Source organism: Oncorhynchus gorbuscha, linkage group LG03 (assembly GCF_021184085.1).
Source record: "Oncorhynchus gorbuscha isolate QuinsamMale2020 ecotype Even-year linkage group LG03, OgorEven_v1.0, whole genome shotgun sequence".
Lineage (NCBI taxonomy): Eukaryota > Metazoa > Chordata > Actinopteri > Salmoniformes > Salmonidae > Oncorhynchus > Oncorhynchus gorbuscha.
In genome coordinates this window covers 64154753-64172633 of record NC_060175.1, presented here as the reverse complement: position 1 = coordinate 64172633, position 17881 = coordinate 64154753, and the positions used below count along the sequence as shown (strand labels likewise).

The window sequence follows — 17881 nt, the reverse complement described above, 5'->3', positions numbered from 1 at the left end:
AATTTAATTAGGATTTTCTGATATGTGAGCCGGCTCTTAGAGCCCATCACTAGTGTGTGCTCAGTTCCCTCCTGTACTCTCTGTTCACCCATGACTGCATGGCCAAGCACGACTCCATCATCATTAAGTTTGCAGACGACACCATAGTGGTAAGCCTAATCACTGACAACGATGAGACAGCCTATAGGGAGGAGGTCAGAGACCTGGTAGTGTGGTGCCAGGATAACAACCTCTCCTTCAATGTGTTAAAGACAAGGAGATGATTGTAGACTACAGAAGAATAAGTACTGAGCATGCCCCAATTCTCATCAACAGGTCTGTAGTGGAGCAGGTTGAGAGCTTCAAGTTCCTTGGGGTCCACATCACCAAAAAACTATCATGGTCCAAATACACCAAGACAGTCGTGAAGAGGACACGACAACACATTCCCCCTCAGGATACTGAAAAGATTTGGCACCAATCCTTCTACAGCTGCACCATCGAGAGCATCACCGTCTGGTATGGCAACTACTCAGGCTCCGACCGCAAGGCACTACAGAGGGTAGTGCGTACGGCCCAGTATATCACTGGCCAAGCTTCCTGCCATCCAGGACCTCTATACCAGGCGGTGTCAGAGGAAGTCACAAAAAATTGCCAAGGACACCAGCCACCCTAGTCATAGACTGTCCTCTCTGCTACCGCACGCCAAGCGGTACCGGAGTACCAAGTCTAGGTCAAAAAGGCTTCTTAACAGATTCTACCCCCAAGCCATAAGACTCTTGAACAGTTAATCAACTGGCTACCCAGACTGTTTGCATTGTCCCCACCCCCTATTTTTACACTGCTGCTACTCTGTTTATTATCCATGCATAGTCACTTTACCTCTACCTACATGTACAGATTACCTCAAGTAACTGACTTTTGTTTTCTAAATGTTTGTTAACTTTTTGAAAATACTAATATTAATGGACCAAAATACCAACAAATCTTCAAATTGATAGGTAGATGCAGAAATGTCATATCAGCCTTTGGTGCCTGGCCTTAAAGACGTCCTCCAGCTATTTTTTTACTTTAACTTTTGAAAAGCGATATTCAATGTGTAAATACAGTATAGTCCACACACTAAATGGTAAGAAAATGTGTTTTAAGCCCAACTGCAAACTTCATGGAGTAGGGCATTCAAGGAGATGAAACTGCACTGCCACTTTAAAACAGCTCCTACTTCTCAAGTCACTCCCTTTGTGTCTCAAGTCACAACTGACTCTATTCTCCATACAGTAGTGTACTGATTTAGACTAGAACTTAATTTAGAGCCCTGGTCAAAGTAATGGACTGTATTGGGAAATGCAAGGTATTTGAGAGGCAGTCTGGATCACGGAGCAGAGGTACACCATGCAGGTTCCTCTGGGCATTAGTGAGCTGAATGGACCTTCACAGCCAGTTAGCTCATGGGCTCAGGTCATTAAAGAACCAGAGACGGCCTGTCTGCCAGGCACAGCACAGCCCAGGCTGAGATCACAGTCCTGCTCTGGACAAGAGGAAAATCTATGCGTTTGTCTCCGATGTGGTCACTATTATAGTATGTAGTCAGTCACGATACACATGAACAAACTGTGGGTGGATAGACTTGACCTGCACTGGACAATATCCATGGATGCTGGCAAGCGGACAGTGGGGGCAAATGTTTTATCCAGTTACAGAATAGCACTGAACAACACATGGATTAGACTTGTATAGATTTATACAGATGTGTCTATCACACAGTTTCTTAATCCAGTGAAGCCTGACTAAGGGGATTTCTGAAAATGAAAAATCTTGCCATATTAATTTTGTCTCTATAACCTTACAGAAAAAACAGGCTTCTGGCAAAAGTTGTGACAAATCCTTTGCCAATTTGCTGCAATAAATTATGCAGAGATGTTGCATACTACAGCAGATCAATAGTATAGAGGAAGTTTTCAACAATGTGCACACAAAAACAAATGCTGGAGCCATCCATGTCATCGATTTGTCGTGGGAGTGTCCCTAAAACAAAGCCACGAATGGCACCATATCCCCTTGTGTCTGTCATTTAACCACAGCAAGGTGACTGGGAATATGGTTGAATACAAACAGTCCAGTTATTCCCTCTGTAAGGCAATCAAACAGGCAAAATGTCAGTACAGAGACCAAGTGGAGTCGCAATTCAACAGCTCAGACACAAAATGTATATGGCAGGGACTCAAGACAATCACAGATTATAAAGGGAGAACTAGCTACTTCGCGGACAGCCTAAACACTTTCTTTGTCCGCTTCGAGGAAAACACAGCGCTGCCAATGCGGGCCACCGTGGCTTCCCAGGACTGTGAGCTCTCGTTCTCTTTGGCCGAAGTAAGTAAGACATTTAAGCGTGTTAAGCAAGGGGCCCTGGGTTTGTACCTCGTCCTGTGCAACTGGGTCCTAGACTTCCTGACAGGCCACTCCTAGGTGGGGAAGGTAGGCAACATCTCCACTATGCTGATCCACAACCCCAAATGGGTGCGTGTGTCATGTTTTGTCATATATTGTCTTGTCCTTGTGCTTTCCCTTCTGTTCGTTTCCCCCTGCTGGTCTTATTAGGTTCGTTCCCTTTTTCTATCCCTCTCTCTACCCCTTCTTCTCTCTATCGTTCCGTTCCTGCTCCCAGCTGTTCCTCATTCTCCTAACTCACTCATTTACTCTTTTCACACCTGTCCCCTATTTTGCCCTCTGATTAGAGCCCTATTTCTCCCCTTGTTTTCCGCTTCTGTCCTTGTCGGATCCTTGTATGATGTTCGCTGTTCTGTGTCCTTGTCTCGCCCTGTCATGTTTTGTCTCCTTCAGATGCTGCGTGTGAGCAGGTGTCTTAGTCTGCTACGGAAGCAGACCGAAGCAACCTGCAGTCAATGGTCGAGTCTCCAGTCTGTCCTCGTTACTACGAGTGGATTTAAGTTTTTTCCTGTTTTGTTTTCTTCTTGATTTTTCCAGGATTATTACTTTTGTCATATACTGGAATAAAGACTGTTTTCGTTAAGTCGCTTTTGGGTCCTCATTCACCAGCATAACAGCGTGCTCAGTCCCTTCATGTACTCCCTGTTCACCCATGACTGCGTGGCCACGCACATCTCCAAATCACTCATCAAGTTAGCAGACAACACAACAGTGATAGGCGAGTCAGCCTACAGGGAGGAGGTGAGGGCCCTAGCGGAATGGTGCCAGGAAAATAACCTCTCCCTCAATGTCAACAAAATGAAGGGGCTGATCGTGGACTTTAGGAGACCGCAGAGGGAGCATGCCCCCATCAACATTGACGGGGCTGCAGTGGAGAAGGTGAAAAGTTCCTTGGCGTCCACATCCCCGCAATCTGACAGTGTGGTGAAGAAGGCGCAAGAAGGCTTCAGGAGGCCGAATAGTTTTTGCTTGACCCCTAAGACCCTCAAAAGCTTTTACAGATGCACCATTGAAAGCATCCTGTCGGGCTGTGTCACCGCCTGGTATGGCAACTGCACCGTCTGTAACCGCAGGGCTCTCTGGAGGGCGGTGCCGTCTCAATGCCTGCCCTCCAGGACATTTACAGCACCCGGTGTCACGGGAAGGCCAAAAGGATCATTGGGGACTTCAGCCACCCGGGCCATGGCCTGTTCACCCCGTTACCATCCAGAAGGTGAGGTCAGCTTCTTTCTCAAGGCCATCAGACTGTTACATCGTCACCACTAGCTGGCCGCCGCACAGTACCCTGTCCTAAATTTTAGTAACTGTTACTAGTCGACTACCACCTGGTTACTCAACCCTTTACCTTAGACATACATACCTTTAGACGTACATAGACATGGGACACTAGTCACTTTAATAATGGAACACTGGTCACTTTAATAATGTTGACATACTGTTTGACCCACTTCAAATGTGTATACTGTATTCTAGTCAAGGCCTATGCTATTTAACTATTGCTGTACATATTCTATTCTAAGTAATTCTTCAGATATACTACATATTCTATCCATATACTGTCCATAATGTCTATACATCACATTATATATATATATATATATATATATATATACATACATATATACACAGTGCACCAGGCCTATAGTGCGCCTCGGGAGTCAAGTACGCCTTGTTCCTCCTCCCCGCACTCACCCTGAGGTGCGTGTCCCCAGCCCGGTACCACTAGTGCCGGCACCATGCACCAGGCCTATAGTGCGCCTCACCAGTCCAGAGCGTCCGGCGACAGTATACAGACCGGAACCTCTAACGACGGGCCACAGTCCGGAACCTACCACTACGGGCCACAGTCCGGAACCTACCACTACGGGCCACAGTCCGGAACCTACCACTACGGGCCACAGTCCGGAACCTACCACTACGGGCCACAGTCCGGAACCTACCACGACGGGCCACAGTCCGGAACCTACCACGACGGTCCCCAGCCCAGGGTCTCCAGCGACGGTCCCCGGACCGGGGTCTCCATCGAGGGTGCCCAGCCCTCAGTATAAAGAAGTGGGGCGGCGTCCAGAACCTAAGACGCCACCAAGGTTAGATGCCCATCCAGATCCTCCCATATAGCTTTAGGTTTGCGGCCGAGAGTCCGCACCTTTGGTCACACCCTGACCTTAGTGTTCTTTGTTTTCTTTATTTTGGTTAGGTCAGGGTGTGATGAGGGTGATATATGTGTTTTGAGCTGTCTAGGATTTTTGTATGTTTATGGGGTTATGACTTGTCTAGGTGTTTTTATGTCTATGGTTGCCTAGATTGGTTCTCAATCAGAGGCAGCTGTTTATCGTTGTCTCTGATTTGGAACCATATTTAGGCAGCCATATTCCTTGGGTAATTTGTGGGATATTGTCTATGTGTAGATATTGTCTATGTGTAGTTTCCTGTGTCTGCAGGAAATGGCATATATATATATATATATATATATATATATATATATATATTATTTATAGCGTCACGTTCATTTTGTAAGTTTGTTTAGTGTTTCTTCGTTGTTATTCAAATATGTATTCACATCACGCTGCGCCTTGGTCTCATCGTTACAACGAACTTGACAAAGAGCCGCAGAGATCATGTGATATTTTCTTATTGAGTGAGAAGATTTGCAGGAGAGTTTGATTATTGTGTGTAGGCTTTTTAGCCTTTATCCTTCAAGTTATGGACATTAGATGTGCATAACATGGGTCTAATAGTTAGTTATTCACCAGCACAACCTACTTTTGGGTGAATCATCTGGAATTACAATATACAACGTCACAATAATGACAATGTAAATGGGGAAATGACTGCATTCATCAAATAAACCCAAGTGCAAAGACTAATATTGTAATGTGACAGCAAGCAGCCTATTTCAATAACGTAAAACAGCAGCTAGATACACAGATTGAAGCAATTTGGAATTCGTTCAAACGTGAATCAGCAGCTTCATGAAATAGAGGCTCAAAAGTATTCCTGACCTCATAAGTCATTTACTGAGGTATTCGGAGGGCAACGTTTTTGTTCCGCCCCTATCCTCTCTCAGTTTTCAGAGAGCGCTTGCACATCCCCCTTCTCTTCAGAATGTGCTCAGCTAACTTTGGGCCAGCATACAAGATACCGGTCGCACACTGACAGAACTGAGACGTAAGGTAAAGAGAAACTTTTCAATCACTGCCTCACTGCCTTTTGCACGCTTGTTTGTGAGAATGTGTTTATGTGCTAACCTTTATAAGAGACTGCATGTAACGTGTAAAAAATATATGGTTTTCCTTTCCAACATTTCTACCCATCAGTTATGTGCATGGCAGGTTATATTGACATTTAATTCTCCACATAACTAATAACATTTCAGGATTTTATTTATCCTCTATTAAATTATGCCTATTTCACTTTCACACTTAACGTTTATTGTTAAAACACAGAGAGAAAAATGTATTTAAGTCCGGTTTCCAATATCAAATTATGGAGTATTCTCAACCCTGAAGTCTATTGCTTATGTCCATTTGTATGTAATGACAAAATGTAAACAGTAGTATTTGTTAAAAGTGATTTGGCTCTATGTGAGTTTGTGCACCTTATCAAACCTCAGGCTACTGACTTTATTACATTCAAGTCATTATTCGCAGCCTAGCAGATAGACTGACATTATCTTGTATGATATCATTAAATCTTTACACCATTTGGAAAATATAGTATTTAAATACGCGAAGACAAACATTTTCCTGTTAAATCACATGACAACAATGTTTTCTGTATCCTGGCTCAAACTCCTTGGTACTAGGAGAGGTACATGAGCAAACCATGTACACAAACATTGTCTGGAAAACTTTGGACATTTTTGTAGCTGATAGAAAAAAACTATCATTTGTTTCATTTACATATTTGTTTGTTTCATTTACATAGATGCGTCTTCCATTCACTTTATCTTCTTATCACAGATTCTGATAGTGGTTGTGAGTGAGTGACACATGTTTATACAATTAGTTTGATTTGCCCAGCCCCAACTTTCTTTTTTGAATCTCACTGTCAGCTGTGGCAGACATAGGAACTCTGAGCCTCAGCCTTTGATGCAGTACATCATACCATGTCGTTGCATGCCATGTGCTGAATTCAACATCATTAAAACACCAAACCAGTGGGGCACATGCCAGTCAAGACTGTGAGACCTGTTAAAATGATTCCTTACCCGCTGCATACAAAGCCATCATTGACTGTCTAAGTGGTGCATTCGTCTGTGCTTGCAGTCCTTCTCATTCTGTGGTCTGGGTATGATGAAGTGAGAGAGACGTAGCCCCAGATGTGCGAGAAGTAGCCAGAACCAATGTTTTTTACTTCCAGTTGGGATGTCTAATGGCTCTCAAAAACGTATCATTTGAAGAAACGTTGAATTTGGAAGGGGGGGATTGTAATATTTCATTTAGAAAACCTCTGCAGTTGGCTGTGACTGCCATAACCTGTGGATGGTTGACTTTGACACAGGGGTTGTGTTAGTGATAGAATCCCCACTGAAAGGAAGTGCACAGTCCCCTACATAATCAGCACTGAAGGGCAAATTTGCGCCAAGATAATAGGATTCCTCAACACAGAGCAGTACACCATAACTCTATATATGCAGGTTAATAAACTCAACATTCTCATTAAAATATAGTCATGGAACCAGGACATCCTATGGCAGGATTATAGCATTTTGAATATGTTGATATAGAAAACAGAGGGACTGTATGTAGAGTTATGAGTTGCTGCTGGGAGTTTAAAGACGTGTCAGTGCAGGCTTCTCCATACAACCAACGTACACATGAGCGCGAAGGGTGTCTATTGAGGAAAATATACCATGTCAACACTGGGTGACTTTTGCCCTCTCAAACTGCTCCACCATATGTTGGAATCCATGCACCAGCAAGCTGTTTCTAAGCATTATGGGGGCAATGAGTCTGGGCTGTTGTGCTATGTGTGTGTCTTTTGAGTCTAACACTGTTCATATTCCTCAACTGGGTTAAGCTCGGTGTTAAAGATTAGTCAAATGTTAGGAATGGATCTAATATTTGTTTTATACACATCATGTTTCACTTAGAACTGGAATGCATTTTGAAAATGACTTGTAGAATCGTACCAACAGATTTCTTTGATTGAAACGTTACAGTGTTTCTTAGGACTGGATCAAGCACACGAACAGTTGGGGGGAAAAACAGGAAAAGTGAAATAGAAAACACCTGGTTTTCAATATATTCTCTGATTTGTAGTCCCATCACTGACTTGGATCACACACACAAGTTTAGAATTGGCTGGATATGGATCACTGGAAAGATTGTTCAGTCTCCGTACAGTATTATAAGAAATTCATCTTATTAAAAGTTACAGAACGTACTTCTTAGAAAGGACACATTTTGAATTGCAGATTTGGAAAATATCTGACACTAGCAACCACATTAAGCCTACTTTAGTGCATGAGCTTCGTCCTCTCTTATCTGTGTTATTCTGTGTGTAGGAGCTGTCAAGTACAGTGTCTTTTATTTTCTAACTTTGGACGGTTTGTCTAGGGTTGTCCATATTTCTCCCTATCCGGCGTTACCTGTAGCCACATTTCCATACCAATGTGATGCAAACCACAGTATGCATCACGAGCTGTCCTGTGACCATAGAATGGGCATGGAAAAACATACATTAGCCCAATGGTCAATTTTATTATAGGCTTAATGACAGTAATGATAGCTAGTTTAAGAGCCCTCTCCTGTACTCCCTGTTCACCCACTACTGCGTGGCCACGCACGCCTCCAACTCAATCATCAAGTTTGCGGACGACACAACAGTGGTAGGCTTGATTACCAACAACGACGAGACGGCCTACAGGGAGCAGGTGAGGGCCCTCGGAGTGTGGTGTCAGGAAAATAACCTCACACTCAACGTCAACAAAACTAAGGAGATGATTGTGGACTTCAGGAAACAGCAGAGGGAACCCCCCCATCCACATCGATGGAACAGTAGTGGAGAGGGTAGTAAGTTTTTTAAGTTCCTCGGCGTACACATCACAGACAAACTGAATTGGTCCACCCACACAGACAGCATCGTGAAGAAGGCGCAGCAGCGCCTCTTCAACCTCAGGAGGCTGAAGAAATTCGGCTTGTCATCAAAAGCACTCACAAACTTCTACAGATGCACAATCGAGAGCATCCTGTCGGGCTGTATCACCGCAACTGCTCCGCCCACAACCGTAAGGCTCTCCAGAGGGTAGTGAGGTCTGCACAACGCATCACCGGGGGCAAACTACCTGCCCTCCAGGACACCTACACCACCCGATGTCACAGGAAGGCCATAAAGATCATCAAGGACAGCGACCACCCGAGCCACTGCCTGTTCACCCCGCTATCATCCAGAAGGCGAGGTCAGTACAGGTGCATCAAAGCTGGGACCGAGAGACAGAAGCTGTTTTTCAATCTCAAGGCCATCAGACTGTTAAACAGCCACCACTAACATTGAGTGGCTGCTGCCAACACACTGACTCAACTCCAGCCACTTTAATAATGGGAATTGATGGGAAATGATGTAAAATATATCACTAGCCACTTTAAACAATGCTACCTAATATAATGTTTACATACCCTACATTATTCATCTCATATGTATACGTATATACTGTACTCTATCATCTACTGCATCCTTATGTAATACATGTATCACTAGCCACTCTAACTATGCCACTTTGTTTTTCATACTCATCTCATATGTATATACTGCACTCAATACCATCTACTGTATCTTGCCTATGCCGCTCTGTACCATCACTCATTCATATATCTTTATGTACATATTCTTTATCCCCTTACACTTGTGTCTATAAGGTAGTAGTTTTGGAATTGTTAGCTAGATTACTTGTTGGTTATTACTGCATTGTCGGAACTAGAAGCGCAAGCATTTCGCTACACTCGCACTAACATCTGCTAACCATGTGTATGTGACAAATAAAATTTGATTTGATTTGAAACAGTGGAGACTGGTGGGACCTAGTTCAATGACAGACAACTTGGTGATGAACTTGGTGATGATCTTGTGGTTCTGTCACTACAGTAAGTTGACATAACAGTAATGTCATGTTATTTGTCTTTCATTCTCACAGGTTAAAGGAGGCCATTTGAAATCAAACCTTCAACATCATTCTCACTCCAGGTCGACTGCAGAAGACTGTGGACAATAGTAATCATCAAATTCCATTTTCAACAATTGTTCTTGGGCTCTGGGACTTTTGAAAAATGAACCAAGAAAAACTGATGCTGTGTCAATGTGTGCTCCTGTTGTGCCTGGGCACCTGTCTAAGCCAAAGGGACTGTACAGGCGTGGATTGTCCAGTGTTGGACAACTGTATTGAGGAGGTTTTGCAGAAGGACGCTTGCTGTGCCACCTGCGTTAAAATAGGATGCTCATGTGAAGGTTATCAGTACTATGACTGCATCCACGCAGGCTTCCGGAATGGGAAAGTTCCAGAGGGAGAATCTTACTTTGTGGATTTCGGAAGCACAGAATGTTCTTGTCCACAGGGAGGCGGGAGGATCGGGTGCCATTTCATCCCATGTCCCCAGATCCCTCCCAACTGCATCACTGTCGTGGAACCTGCGGATGGGTGTCCGCAGTGTGAGAGCATCGGTTGTGTCCGAGGCAACCTGAAGTATGAAGCGGGTCACTCCTTCCAGATGGACCCGTGTCAGGTGTGTCACTGTCCTAACGATGGCGGGAGCCTGATGTGTTCTCCTATCCCTGACTGCGACCCGCGTGACATTAAGAAGCCCATGTTAGCAACAACCAGACAGAAAAACATCTCTCTGAGAGACCTCAGCAAACCGCATGACAATAAACAGACAAGCCCATTAGACCCACTTGCCCCCGGTAACACCCTACCTCTTTACAAAGAGGACCCACCTGTCCTGGATGAAGATAAGGATTATGACTACACACTGCCTGACTCCTCATCTACTATACCACAAGACCTGGTCCAGCCAACAGAATCGACCACAGTGTCACCATCCTATGCTGAGACAAGCTTTCCTACTTATGAGATCTTTAATGACCTGAAGCAGGAGCTGAGAGAGAGACTGGGAACATATGATCAGGAGACAAGAGAAGAGGTGACTGTTACCGCGGATCCACATCACATGGACCAGACCACCTCAAAGGCCCAGGGGGAGTCAACAACCTCAACAACAACAACTAAACAGGAAGTTACCTCAGAGAGCCACAGACATCAACAGGAAGTTGTTGACCAGGACAGCAGACATCACAGAGATGGTGACTTAGTGATGAAGAGTGACACTTCGAAAGACATCACACAAACTGTCAATAGTGACAAGGGAGTGAGACACACTGGCCGCCACAGAGACAACCAAAACAGTTACCATGATGGCAGTCGTTCATCCCAAAGCTACGGGTGGCACCATGAGAAGGACCTTGAGGAGCATCTTGAGGAGCAGCGTGAGGAGCCCACAAAGCCCCAGAGTAAACTTGACCAGGACTTTCTCGCAGTGAAGTTCAGCCCGACCAGCAGAGCTCCTGTCATGAGGGAGGAAGGAGACCAGGCAGCCAGGAGACAGTCCCAGGTCCTCTTCAACTACCAGGGTCCAAACGAACAGTCTCGAAACACTGAGGGTAAGTCAGCAATATATGGCCACTCTACCAGTCCACAGTCTAAATTAATAGTGTGCTGCTGATATTTTTGTATTCATTTTTTATAATTACTGTACTTGTATTTAGGGTAAGTAAATTTCCTACAATGTCCTCTGAGACCTTGTTAAAGGCCATACGTAAAAGCAGTTCTTTCATATGCATTTTTTTGTTGTTCATTAAAAGATAGGAACCACATTCATCCAATGTAATGGTTTATAAATGTGTGCCTGTGAATACAGTAGCCCAGTGTAAGAACTAGAACCTCAGATGATGTACTGCCCTCCTTCGCTTACATCCTATGACATTCTTAATCAGTCTATAGTAGCTGCGAGCCGACACTGGTCCAGTAAAAACTAGGCGTCACGGAAAGCATACGGTCTCTAGACAGTGAGCCTTCCACTTTTCTAGAAAGTTCAAGTTCATTTTATCAAATAGAAATTCTTTAGGATAACCCCGCAATAAAGGACTACAATCGAGTCATCTGGAGAATTCAGGGATTGTTTCCATGTTTGCGTTAATTCAAACCCAAAGTGACAGACAGAATACAGTAATGTGACATCCTCCTTGTGGCGTCTTCATCAGGTCTTCCCTCTTCCCAGTAGCCTCCTGAACACCAAATGTTTTTATATTTTTAAAGTGTATATCAGATAGCTGCAGTGAAATGTGTTGTTTTACAGGGTCAGCCGTAGCAGTACAGTGCCCCTGGAGCAAATTAGGTTAAGGGCACATCAGCAAATTTTTGCATAGTCACCTCAGGTATTTAAACCAGCGTCCTTCGGTTACTGGGCCAACGCTCTAACAGATAGGCTACCTGCCACCCACTCAGCTTCTGTAGATTCTGTAGCAGTGTCTCTCGCGTACAATCATCAGTAGGCCCAGCATTAGCAGCCCTCCCCAAGGCATAAATATTGTACATCGAGAGGAGCTTCTGAGATGGAGAACAGATCATGAAGAGACTAGCTAAATGTTTGGAGGATGGGTTAAGAGAGTACAGTATTCATAGAGCAGGGATCATCAACAAGATTGAGGCCAGCGGGCCACCAGTTGGGTTCTCTATAATAGAGAACCCATCTCTGCTTTGAGATTGGGGTTGTTTGTAACACATATTCATAGGTAATACCTGTGATTTGTGTATGACCACTGTAAGGGGCCTCCAATATGTTGCATCATCTTCTCATGAAATCTAGGTTTCCCACTGGAAGAAAAAATCCTCAATCAGTTCTTGAGATTCCAATAGGGTTTACGGGTTTACCTTTCATAATATCTACAGTACTACTATGGATTACACATAATAGGATTTCAGTGTACTGCACTAACATGTAATGATCTCCTTCTGATTTTAGCACTGCCACAGCTACTGAATTACAGTACAAACTAGGTCAGAGCTCTAGGAATTCAGACTCTTGCACTATCCTGTAAGTAGGTAGTGTGTGACAGTCAACTGTGGATTTTCCCAGCTTTGACTAGCCACCCTTCTTTACTATACTATAACTGTTGAGACCTGTTGGGATTTTCTTCTGCTTTCAGCACTTGGCCTCCATAGGAATGTATAGGAATGTATAGGAATGTATAGTGTATGTATTAGCTGTATGGGGTGTTTCTTTGGGAGTTAGCATGAGAGATGCCTATCACGTACATTCCATGCAGCAAGGATTCACAAGAGCGAGAAGATTGAAATATGTCAGGTCATTATTGGCATTGGTGTTTACCATACACACGATTTTGTTTCTAAAGGCAAGGCCAAAGTCAACTTCTCCAGTATGTCTTGTAAGTGCCTATGAGTTAATATCCCCCAGCTTGCCTTGGATGCAGTGCGACACATATATTTGTTGTGACAGATGCCCTCAGCTGTTTTCAACGCTGCATATCTGAATATTAGGGTATGATCCAAGAATGAAAGGGTAGATTACTGTTGCTGTTGCAGAGTAGGTTGACAGAGTCGAAGTTCATTCACGTAAATGTCTGTCCAGCAGACTCTGAGTATCTCTGTCCCATTTGGAGCAGCTCATTCCCAGGGGCAGTGGAGACAAAGATGACTAGCCTGGCTACTGTCCAGCCCCCTGGGTCAAGCTGATATTGTTAAGGGTCAGAAGTCATGGTCACTGGGTGAAGGGAAAGAGGGTCCAGCATGGTGACATCCTTAAGGACAGGAAGAGACTCAATCGATAAGGTCCCTGAGTTATGCCTGTTATCAACCCCCATTAGGGCAGCATGCCAGAGTCATTCGGAGAGGAAAGGAGAAAGCATGCACTGCGAAAACACAAAATGTTCACTACACATAAACAGGCCTGGTTTCTATTGGAAAGCGGTCCAAGGTAAATTATTTTTCTTTCTGTTAGTCGATAACTACCCTGCTCCATCTAGAGTCTGGGCTACGTCCCTCCCTCTACCAACTACACGGTATGGGAATTTCTAGACACTCCGTGGTCGTCATGGTCGTGGTGGTGTAGGATGTCTTGGGGGGGGGGTTGTACTTGAAAAGGGCATAATATGGAAGTGATGAATGCGACCTCTGTTGTGGCCTGATTGCCAGACGATACTCATTGCTCCCTCGTGACCCGCTTTGATTACTCTTCTCCCACAATGCACTGGGCCTCCCAATCCAACCAGTAATCAATGGAGCTCAGCTAGACTACACCTTCACACTCACTCCTCCTGCTCATTAGGGAACCCACTTACCCTACTCAACCAAGCTGAAGCCATTTTGGGATTGATCTGTTAAACAGGCATGGGAAAATGTTAGATGTGTACAAAAGTTCAAGTCCATTTTGGACTTTCGTGCAAAACTATCATTTTCAGTGGCCACTTTGCTGTAATTGTCACCCTCAGTATTTGTGTCAGGCAACACTGGCTCAGTATTCAGGTAGGCTTCCACACACAATCATACAGCCTAGCCTATGGTTATGATGGTGAACTCAGCACAAGACAATGATAAGGACACCCCCTCAATTGGGTAAAAGGAACACTATTATTGTTGCTGTTATTATTATTACTGCACATTGGACTTGGCTATTATTACATTATTTATGGTCCAAGACATTTAGCCAATAATGACAGACACCATACCAATTAATGAACAACGGACAATATATCGAAGTGTATACAGATTGGGGCTGCTTCCTTGTGGGGCTACAGCACATTGCATCCTTAAGGGCTAAATATGTCAATTTAAATTGGAAGCTATTCCCCTAATATTTGTATTTATTCTGTGTTGGATAGATGGCCAGTCCGAGAAGGCCAGTCCACTCAATTCAGTTAATGTTGATGTCTGTCCCCCTCCGTTTAGGCGACAAAATATATTTCCCAGGGAGGACTCGGCCTACAGGCCACAATTAAGTATTGTGAGATGTAGATTATAGACTGCGCTTAATCCACATACCCTATTTATTTTTGTACATTGTATAGAGCACTTAAATGCTTAATACATATTGAGGGTCTGGTTATGTTTAAGGTAATTTAAGCCATTTTACTAATAATAATGAGGATAATGGATCAATAACTATTGCTCCTACAACCTTTCTACTTGACATTTCTTCAAATATGGTGGTCAGGCTTGCATATCTGTTATATTTAGCCTATTTTTTAAGATTATATTTGATAGTTTTCTTCATTATTCACGCTAACACATCACATCTACTAACTAAACTGTAATGGTCTGAAAATGGTTGCTTGTTTTATGTTTAACTTTATTTATATGTTTCAATGTCTTAAAGACCCAAAACATATACTGCTTAATAAAAGGTTCTGCTTTTAGTTACACATCCATGAGCTAAAGATAACAATGATATCATTGATATAACATTCTCTCTTGGAATTTGAAAGGCCTAAATCATCCTATCAAGTGTTCCAGCTGCCTTGATATTCTAGCAAGAAACCATATTGACATAACAATGCTCCAAGAAACACACTTGCTCCGTAAGGACGCACGTAGAATGAAGAACCATTTTGTACAAGCTGTCTGCTTTTCCATCAGCCCCAAATAAAAACTAAAGGTATAATCACAATGATGCATAAGATACTCAAAATCAGTATGTTACTTGCATATTTAAAAAATTATGCAAATACATTTGAATCTGAGTTGAATTAATCACAGTTAAAGAAGATATCCAAATTGGAAATGTTCTTAACTGCGTTAGAGCGTTCTCAACACTTTTTGTCAGATCAGGTAGCTATTGCTCTTTTCAAAGTCAAGAGAGAACATTGGTAAGACAGAGAGCAGAATTTGCCATCCATCAAGTTATAGACTCAACCATTACTTCCATGGTAATCATCCCAATCTTTAACTGGCCAACAAGCTGTGCAGAAACTACTGTCAGAACCCAAATGAATCAATCAAAGATTCTCCCGCTACTATAAAGAACTATACACCTATGATTGTTAATCCACACCAAGCCAGACAAAGAATTAAGAACTCCTCTTCTCTCAACCAGTCCACTATTACTCAAAATGATTAACACAACTGCTTTTTACCCTTTTTTGTGGTATCCAATTGGTGGTTACAGTCTTGTCCCATTGCTGCAATGGTCAAGAATCCGTGCATCCTCCGAAACACGACCCAGCCAAGTTGCACTGCTTCTTGACATTTACATTTAAGTCATTTAGCAGACGCTCTTATCCAGAGCGACTTACAAATTGGTGCATTCACCTTATGACATCCAGTGGAACAGCCACTTTACAATAGTGCATCTACATATTTTAAGGGGGGGGGGTGAGAAGGATTACTTTATCCTATCCTAGGTATTCCTTAAAGAGGTGGGGTTTCAGGTGTCTCCGGAAGGTGGTGATTGACTCCGCTGTCCTGGCGTCGTGAGGGAGTTTGTTCCACCATTGGGGAGCCAGAGCAGCGAACAGTTTTGACTGGGCTGAGCGGGAACTGTACTTCCTCAGTGGTAGGGAGGCGAGCAGGCCAGAGGTGGATGAACGCAGTGCCCTTATTTGGGTGTAGGGCCTGATCAGAGCCTGGAGGTACTGAGGTGCCGTTCCCCTCACAGCTCCGTAGGCAAGCACCATGGTCTTGTAGCGGATGCGAGCTTCAACTGGAAGCCAGTGGAGAGAGCGGAGGAGCGGGGTGACGTGAGAGAACTTGGGAAGGTTGAACACTAGACGGGCTGCAGCGTTCTGGATGAGTTGTAGGGGTTTAATGGCACAGGCAGGGAGCCCAGCCAACAGCGAGTTGCAGTAATCCAGACGGGAGATGACAAGTGCCTGGATTAGGACCTGCGCCGCTTCCTGTGTGAGGCAGGGTCGTACTCTGCGGATGTTGTAGAGCATGAACCTACAGGAACGGGCCACCGCCTTGATGTTAGTTGAGAACGACAGGGTGTTGTCCAGGATCACGCCAAGGTTCTTAGCGCTCTGGGAGGAGGACACAATGGAGTTGTCAACCGTGATGGCGAGATCATGGAACGGGCAGTCCTTCCCCGGGAGGAAGAGCAGCTCCGTCTTGCCGAAGTTCAGCTTGAGGTGGTGATCCGTCATCCACACTGATATGTCTGCCAGACATGCAGAGATGCGATTCGCCACCTGGTCATCAGAAGGGGGAAAGGAGAAGATTAATTGTGTGTCGTCTGCATAGCAATGATAGGAGAGACCATGTGAGGTTATGACGGAGCCAAGTGACTTGGTGTATAGCGAGAATAGGAGAGGGCCTAGAACAGAGCCCTGGGGGACACCAGTGGTGAGAGCGCATGGTGAGGAGACAGATTCTCGCCACGCCACCTGGTAGGAGCGACCTGTCAGGTAGGACGCAATCCAAGCGTGGGCCACGCCGGAGATGCCCAACTCGGAGAGGGTGGAGAGGAGGATCTGATGGTTCACAGTATCGAAGGCAGCCGATAGGTCTAGAAGGATGAGAGCAGAGGAGAGAGAGTTAGCTTTAGCGGTGCGGAGCGCCTCCGTGATACAGAGAAGAGCAGTCTCAGTTGAATGACTAGTCTTGAAACCTGACTGATTTGGATCAAGAAGGTCATTCTGAGAGAGATAGCGGGAGAGCTGACCAAGGACGGCACGTTCAAGAGTTTTGGAGAGAAAAGAAAGAAGGGATACTGGTCTGTAGTTGTTGACATCGGAGGGATCGAGTGTAGGTTTTTTCAGAAGGGGTGCAACTCTCGCTCTCTTGAAGACGGAAGGGACGTAGCCAGCGGTCAGGGATAAGTTGATGAGCGAGGTGAGGTAAGGGAGAAGGTCTCCGGAAATGGTCTGGAGAAGAGAGGAGGGGATAGGGTCAAGCGGGCAGGTTGTTGGGCGGCCGGCCGTCACAAGACGCGAGATTTCATCTGGAGAGAGAGGGGAGAAAGAGGTCAGAGCACAGGGTAGGGCAGTGTGAGCAGAACCAGCGGTGTCGTTTGACTTAGCAAACGAGGATCGGATGTCGTCGACCTTCTTTTCAAAATGGTTGACGAAGTCATCTGCAGAGAGGGAGGATGGGGGGGAGGGGGAGGAGGATTCAGGAGGGAGGAGAAGGTGGCAAAGAGCTTCCTAGGGTTAGAGGCAGATGCTTGGAATTTAGAGTGGTAGAAAGTGGCTTTAGCAGCAGAGACAGAGGAGGAAAATGTAGAGAGGAGGGAGTGAAAGGATGCCAGGTCCGCAGGGAGGCGAGTTTTCCTCCATTTCCGCTCGGCTGCTCGGAGCCCTGTTCTGTGAGCTCGCAATGAGTTGTCAAGCCACGGAGCGGGAGGGGAGGACCGAGCCGGCCTGGAAGATAGGGGACATAGAGAGTCAAAGGATGCAGAAAGGGAGGAGAGGAGGGTTGAGGAGGCAGAATCAGGAGATAGGTTGGAGA

General features: G+C 44.8%; 1 protein-coding gene across 3 annotated transcripts in view; it reads left to right on the top strand.

Annotated features, from left to right (window-relative positions):
• Positions 1–5489: 5489 nt before the first annotated feature.
• The window catches only part of LOC124031690 (fibulin-2-like), a 49572-nt gene continuing 37180 nt past the window's right edge, over positions 5490–17881 (top strand). For 2 of the 3 annotated variants that reach the window (XM_046343257.1, XM_046343255.1), the window contains exons 1-2: positions 5537–5600; positions 9563–11082. In XM_046343257.1, the coding sequence (XP_046199213.1) occupies positions 9696–11082 (1387 nt within the window). In that variant the 5' untranslated portion in view covers positions 5537–5600; positions 9563–9695. Of the gene's footprint in view, positions 5601–9562; positions 11083–17881 lie in introns of all 3 variants that reach the window. The other variant, XM_046343256.1, reaches the window with a different exon arrangement.